The sequence below is a fragment of the Centroberyx affinis genome, unplaced genomic scaffold (assembly GCF_046629955.1).
Source record: "Centroberyx affinis isolate AG114_WGS23_722 - 3 ecotype Tasmania unplaced genomic scaffold, CSIRO-AGI_Caff_v1 ptg002426l_1, whole genome shotgun sequence".
NCBI lineage: Eukaryota > Metazoa > Chordata > Actinopteri > Beryciformes > Berycidae > Centroberyx > Centroberyx affinis.
Genome location: NW_027280672.1, coordinates 79,611 through 87,657, shown reverse-complemented (window position 1 = coordinate 87,657; position 8,047 = coordinate 79,611). Strand labels below are relative to the sequence as shown.

The following is an 8,047-nucleotide window of genomic DNA, read 5'->3' as shown; positions in this document are numbered from 1 at the left end:
ATCCTCTGGTACACAGGAACAGATGCGTTTGCAGTTTGTTTGGAATCAACAGAAGAAGAACTGGGTAGTAAGCATGAGCAGTGATAGCCACCTTGGCTGAACAGACAAAGAAAAGAGAAACTCAAACTGCATCAATTGGTGTTATTATAAGAAAAAAACACTTATATACTTACATACTTAAATACTTAGCAGACAAAGAATTCACTAACGAAAAATATCCAGAGGCACAATTGAAGAACATGAACAAAGTCCCTGCAGTAGTGCACCTACACCGAATCACAACCTGTGCTATAATGAAGACTATAATGAAGACTATTCATTTGTCACACCGACAGAAATGTCGGCAATCAAGCAGCTGCTCATTCCACTTGCACAGCCATTATTAACAGCTGAACAGTAGTTTGAATGAGCATTCACTGTGGTCAAATGGGCCATGCTAAATGGCACTGACTTTGTTTCCATGCACACACTAGTCTAATTACTGCTTTTGCTTTGATTAGAGGAATAATTAGATGAGGCTGTTTGCATGCACAGTAGATGGTGTTTGTGTAAAAATTCTGGCTTTCATGCAGTCTCATTTATTGTTATATTGATTGAATAGATTGTTATGCCTGTGTTCACCTATAGCTACAAGCGATGTCAAATCTTTTCCCTCCTGTCATAAACAGCAGACTAAGGCAAGAATGCTGAATATAAACAAAAATTCTCTGAATTGGAACTGGTAACACCAACCCCTGATGACAGGGATGACATAATGTTTGTTTGTTATGACTTTTCTAACTTTGACTAAGAAATCATCGTTTCAGTTTCAGTGCCACGTTCCATGTGGATAAATCAGCTAGGGTAGCTGTGAAATGTGTGAAGTGTGTTTAGAAAGGTGACTATACTGCAGGTAGAATGGTAGCGCCTCTAAAGCTGGGGACACATTAAAAGATTTTTCCAATCATAAACGACAATGAAAAGATTGAGCAGCGCACATTTAACAACTGAAACTCCAGACAACGGCTGTCTGGACTAGAGACTGTATACAATAAGTGGCTGTAGTTCTCTCAGGAGAATGTGAGTTTTCGTGGTACACCTGCACTCGTGAGAATGTATTTTTCGGTGATATTTTGATACCAAGACAAACATGCAGCCCATACGGCTTGCAGCAATTGTGGTTGGGGCTGCGATTTGCATGGAAAAAAGACTAGGAAGACATTCAGGTTTCTTTTTCTTTACGGCCAAATCAGGCTTCAAAAACGTGTGGACACGTAATGTGTCCCAGCCTTTAGTTAGACTTGCTCCTTAATACCCCTGCTTGGCCATCTGAACTGCATCCAGGTGGCCGAACGATGGTGCTAAGTGCCTATCAGTGCCAGTGACCACCTGTTACTGACTCATCAATTATATCAAGTCCAACCAATTAAAGACAAACCCTCAAAACACACCTTGACATACAGTATGCAACAGTTCACTTAGTAAATTGGCAGTTCTTACCTTCTAACCCTCTCTCTCATATCATAATACTACTGTTGAATAGTCTACTTTAAAAAAAATCTGAAAAATCTGTTTCTACCTCAGACCACAATGCTAATCTTTTTCCAACCCCAAAATCCCTCATAACACAATGTAAAAATAACCCGCTGCAGTCTGTACTGAATTCAGCACTTAATATAGTGCGAGCAAAGACCATTCTACCTGCAAAGCAGTTTTTAAATTTAGCCTACTGATTACAGGTACTACATTTTATAGCAAAGAATCTGAATCCGAGATGATGAAGTGTGTGTGCGTGTAGCTGTGTGTGTATGTGTGTGTGACAGAGAGAAAGAGAGAGACTGAGGGAGGAGAGGAGGAGGAAAATGAGACAGCTGAGGCATTACAATGTAGATTAAAGGGGAGAATGAATGGAAGAAATGTAAGAGAGCCTGTTGCTCCCTCTAGTGGTTCATCTCTTCTGTGTGAGTTTAAAGGCACATTTTTTTTTGTCTATACTTCTGTATGAAAACCTTATTTTTTTCATTTCTTTCTCTTTTTTTTTTGTCTTTTTAGGGAACAACTTACTTTGTCCAGTGCGCTCTATCCTCCTCTGTTTTAAACTGCTCGAGTCTTGGAATGCGTTCATCCGCTCGTCTTATCAGAGTAAGTTCTCTCTCTCCGTCTTTTCTTCCCTCTTCTCCTCCTCCCTCTCTCTGTGGCCTCTTCTTTCTTTCTTCTTCGGTCCCTGTCCCTTCGGTTCCTCCCCGTCTGTTTGACCTTCTCCCTCTCCTACCTGCTCCTTCTCTACCACCACATCCCTTTGTTCTCCTCCTTTTTCCTTCTCTTGTCCTTGTATCCCCAAGAGTTCTACCTCCAATTTTCGGTTTTGTTCTCCCTCCTTCCTCTCTCATCCTGCCTTCTGGGGCTTGTACCCTTTTGAATGTGTCATTTGTAACCCTATTTCTAACCCTAACCCTCTCCAATCCCATACCCCTACCTCTACCACCCCTCCCCAATCCTATGTCCCTACCCCCTCTACCCCTAGCAAATCCTGGTCCCACCCTTGCCCCCTTCCAAGTCCTCCTATCACCCCCTCTTCCTGCAACCCTCAATCTCTTCATGATCACCTCCACATCCCCCATCGCACCCCAGACTGCTACTTCCTTGATCGTATACTTCTTCTTAATCCAATTTATCGCTACCTCCCCAAGCCTCCCTGCACCTTTCCACCTGTATCCCCCTAGTCATTACCTATTAAGTAACCTTATTCCTATCTTTCCCACCCCTTTTTTGTGTCTGTATATATGTATATCCATTTTAACTGCTTTTACCCACCATCTATTGTCTAAAACACTCAATTCAACTATCTAATTACTATTTAATTAGGGTTAGGGTGGGTATGGGACAAAATAGATGCAGAGTCCTTCTTTAAGTGAAGGGAATAGGAATAGAAACAGGGGTCTGGATGGGATGAACGGGGACGGAGGTACTGTAGGTTGTCATATTAGAATTTCCCCTAGCCCTAACAACAGTTTTGGAATGATGGATGAAGAAAAGTTTATCATGGCGGTCCAGCACAAAGGAGCACTGAAGATGGACAAACCAATTCTGTAACTTTCTTGGCTTTTGTAACTCTTTCCAATCATTTTACTGTTTTTGCAGCAATAGAATCTACATGTTTGGGTGCCATGTTGATTCTAGTGTAGAGCACTACTGAGCTCCACTGTACAGCCAGAATTCCAAAGCCACTCAGAAGTGTGAGAGTGTGTGGGATACGGCCTCATCAAATAAAAGTCTCCAGGGGAAATGCAGCATCCCCAAGCATGGTGAATGGCACTGGTCCAAGTTGTTCAGATCCTGGCAGAGGGGCACTTTCTGGCTCTTGTAGCGCTCTGGCCTGCGTCCCTGCTCCCACTGCAGAATTGACATACGCCCCGCCATCACTTGTCCGGCCAAAATCTCCACACTGTATGACTCGGAACCGGTAATCTGCATCCACAAGTACTGACAGAACCATGGAGAAAGTGCGCTTAGAATTGAAGTATTACCTCCCTGAGTGGCGTGGTGCTAGGATTGTGATGTTTGCCATCAAACATTGAGCTATTTCTCTCTTCATTTGGCTTGGGTTTATACGTAGGTCTCGGTCATTACCCTCATTATTGCATCACATGTCATGTAGACATAATTTGTTGCCACATTTGCCTATTACAGGCCTAAAAGCCTAATGTTATCAATGTAGTTTGTGGTCTGTCTTGTCAAAAAGTGTTGCACATTTCCGGTAATTGTACCTGACCCATGGAGACAGAATAAACACATAGAAAGCAACACAGTGAATAAACCAATTTTCACCACGATGGTCTCATTTATCTACAACCATTATACTATTATGCTATCAAAAGTAATTTGAGAATGATACAGGCTTTAAATAATGGAATTCCCCATGAAATGAGATGCAATGAAGTGCTAAGCAGTCAAACAAACAAATACATACATTTTGTTTGAGTAAATATAGTTCATAAAAAGGTCTATATTTCATACTTAAGTAGCTGTTGAGTAGTCACCTTGTAACCACCTTGACAAAGGCAATATGGCTGAGCATTAAATCTTTCTTCACTGCAGATTAATTACATACTAACTCACATTGACACTAAATAACCTTAGTGATTAGTGTGAGTTTAGTAATAGTTTTTATACCCTGTATCACCTATTTATTCATATCCTCCACTACACTATGAACCACTAATCCCTTAAAATTAAAGTAATCTTACATTTACATTAATTTACATGAAATCACCCCTTAATGCATGCAAAACCCCCTTAAAATGAGTTAAGAGAGTTATGGATGAAACCCCCCCTTCATTTTGACTGCTTACTTTCTGATATAATGGGAAGTTCAGGAAGACGGGACACTTTCCATTAATAACTCATTAAGACCTGTAATCCCTTAATTAATCCCTTAATTAAATATCAACCCATGAATAGATCCCTTAAAACCCCATGATACGAACAAACCCTTACTTTTTAAAAGCTTTGTTATTTTTAATGGAGAATTTATGTTTATGTAATGGAGAAATTAAAGACACATCAGGAATACAGTTAGGAATACAGTAGGATGTCGCACAGGATGTTGTACAGTGTCAGAGCGACATCTGCTGGTCGAGGAATGGCACTACACCCCACACACAGACAACTACTCTCCACAACTCTGTCTGAACTTTACCAGAGAGCCAATCACGCCTGTTTCCAGTCTCAAGCTTGTAGCTAATCAAAACGGTAACTGTACAAGGAGGTTCTATATTAACTGTCTCATCTTTGAGAAGGCTGCGAAAATCAGCCAATCAGGGTTGAGCTCGAGGCTAAATGAAACAGAGGCGGTTCCCTTGAGCCCATTTCAACTTCTATTGGAGAGTTTGATGTGTTGAGTTTCTTGTTAAACTCGAAGTAATCTGCTACATAATGAATATTACTAGTACTACTACTACGACTGCTACTGCTACTGCTACTACTACTTACTTCTTACTACAACTATGTACTTCTTACTGCTATTACTTCTTACTTCTTACTACTACTACTACTAGCTTCTTACTACTACTGCTTGTACTACTACTACTACTACTACTACTACCACTTAACATCTTACTGCAATACTACTACTACTACCACTTACATCTTACTGCAATACGACTACTACTTACATCTTACTACTACTAGTACTACTTACTTGCAGTGGCGATTCTAGCACTTTTTAAATAGCAGGGGGTCCTAAAAAGGACTGAGTTTGGTTCCTTTTAACAAGAACTATAGGTGAAAACAGGCAAAACCACCCTTACATTTCAGGTCATTTCAATGTGTCAGAGTGAAGTAGTCAATGACATACAAGAAAATTTGGGGTGCCCAGTCAGATTTCAAGAGTAGCCAGTGTCACCTTGGTCTTGGACTGTTATGCATTCTTAGTTTATTCTTTCACTTTAATTTTGAAGCAGGACAACGCTCCGCCTCTTAATGTGCTTCACCGAGACTAACCAGGAAACTGAGGTTGTTGTTCTTTCTCTCCTCACCGAGAAGAGACACACATCGAGAGACAGACGGTAAGATTCCCCTCCAGACCAAACCCACAAGTTCCACTGAGGGAGGGCAGCTACAGGAGGGAATACTGGGAATACTGGCACTTCAACTGCTGCTGATTGCACAAAAAAAGAGTTTTAGAGGAACGACGACTGAAAGTGAAAGTAACTTTCTAGAGGAGAGAGTGGTAGCAAGATTGACTGAGTCACTTCCGGTTTGAGCTTTTAGCTTCACTCAGAGAGAAAATGGCTTGCAGATCAGAGGAGGATTTCTCCTGTCCGGTCTGCCATGACATCTTTAAAGAGCCTGTTGTCCTGTCATGTAGCCACAGCTTCTGTAAAGCCTGTCTGCAGAGCTGGTGGACAGGGAAGCAAATCCACGAGTGTCCACTTTGTAAGAGAAGATCTTCAAAGGATCATCCGCCTGTCAGCTTGGTGTTAAAGAACCTGTGTGAGGCTTTCTTACTGGAGAGAGACCAGAGAGCCGAGCTCCTCTGCAGTCTGCACTCTGAGAAACTCAAGCTCTTCTGTCTGGACCATCAGCAGCCGGTGTGTCTCGTCTGTCGAGATTCCAAAACACACACCGACCACAGATTCAGACCCATCGACGAAGCTGCGCTGGATCTCAGTGGGGAGCTTCAGGAATCGCTGAAGCTCCTTCAGCGGAAACTGAAACTCCTTCATCAAGTTCAAGGAACCTGCGATGGAACGGCGGACCACATTAAGGTCCAGGCCCGACGCATAGAGGAGAAGATTAAGGAGGAGTTTAAGAAGCTTCACAAGTTTCTAGAAGAGGAAGAGGAGGCCAGGATCGCTGCACTGAGGGAGGAAGAGGAGCGGAAGAGTCGGACGATGAAGGAGAAGATTGGGGGTCTGAGCGGAGAGATAGCAGCTCTTTCAGACACAGTCAGAGCCATAGAGGAGGAGCTGAGAGCTGAAGAGGTCTCGTTCCTGCAGAACTACAAGGCTACAGTGGAAAGAGTCCAGCGCCCCCTGCTGGAGGATCCACAGCTGGTCTCAGGAGCTCTGATAGATGAGGCAAAACACCTGGGCAACCTGAGCTTCATGGTCTGGGACAAGATGAAGCAGATGGTCTCCTACACTCCTGTGATTCTGGACCCCAACACTGCCGATCCAGAACTCGTCCTGTCTGAAGATCTGACCAGCGTGAGATGGGGAGAAGAGCAGCAGCTTCCGGAAAACCCAGAGAGGTTCCACTCCTACCGGTCTGTCCTGGGCTCTGAGGGGTTTAAGTCAGGAACTCACAGCTGGGATGTTGAGGTCGGAGACAACGCAGACTGGGAACTGGGTGTGTTAGCAGAGTCCGTCCAGAGGGAGGAAGACATAAGATCCGGATTATGGAGAATACTGTTCTTTAATGGTAAATACACAGTGTACTCCCCATCGGCTCGAGACACCGTCCTCCCATTGAAGAAGCAGCTCCGGAGGATCAGACTGCATCTGGACTGGAGCCGAGGCAAGCTGTCACTCTCTGATCCTGACGCTAACACACACATACACACCTTCACACACACTTTCACCGACAGGCTGTTTCCATACTTAAGCACTGTAAATAAACTCCCTCTGAAGATTTTACCAGTGAAGGTTTCTGTAACAGCGGAACAGCACAGTTAGAGATGAAGATGATGGTGATGATGATGATGATCTGCAGGGTAGCGGACTCTCTGGAAGTCAGCATGAGAACCATTGCAGACTTTATCAGTGGCGGACCACACCTGACCCAGATACTGCACTGTTTACTGTTTCATAGACTGGCATGACTTTGCAAGTTGCCATGCAGAAGACGTTATTATGATATTCTTTCAGAATTGTATTAATTTATTTTTGAGTACAATCAATAAAATCATTAAAAGCATTTGTAGTTGTATCTTTTGAATTTATTTTATTAGAACCCCAGTATAATTACAAGTATTGGCTTGTAATTGTGACAGGTCAAGTCCACTGACTTCAGCAGTAAAACACTTGATTGTGGGAAACCAAACCCTTTAATTTTATCCCTGAAATGTCCTAATTTTCTCATTACATAAACATGAATTACCCATTAAAATTAACATAGCTTTAAAAAAAAGTAAGGTAGTATCATGGGTTTATAAGGGATTCATGGGTTGGTTCATGGAGACACTAGTAATTAAGGGTTTTTCATGCCTTTTTTGCAGGTTTACAGGTTATTAATAAGTTATTAATGGGAAGGTCCTGTCTCCCTGAATTTTACATTAAATTAGAAAGTAAGCAGTCAAACATTAAGGGGTGTTTAAGGAGATTTTGATGGGGTATCCTCCATTAATAACTCCCTTAACTCATTTTAAGGGGATTTTGCATGAATTAAGGGGTGAATTCATGTAAATGTAAGGTTATTTTAAGGGATTACTGGTTTGTAGAGGCCTTTGTAGTCTTTGCTCTCCAACATACAGCCGTGCTCTTTGTTTCCCCTCAGGGATCAATAAAGTTAATCAGATCATCTAATCACAGGTTTGTGATGGCACATGTGAACCAGCTGTGGTACT

At 42.4% G+C, this 8,047-nt stretch overlaps 1 protein-coding gene across 1 annotated transcript; it reads left to right on the top strand.

Moving 5' to 3' along the window:
- Positions 1-5,768: 5,768 nt before the first annotated feature.
- Positions 5,769-8,006, top strand: LOC139656252 (nuclear factor 7, ovary-like). Its single transcript, XM_071533762.1, has 3 exons — positions 5,769-6,464; positions 6,534-6,999; positions 7,978-8,006. The coding sequence occupies exons 1-3, from the start codon at positions 5,769-5,771 to the stop codon at positions 8,004-8,006; spliced, it is 1,191 nt and encodes a 396-aa protein (XP_071389863.1).
- The last annotated feature ends 41 nt before the right edge of the window (positions 8,007-8,047 follow it).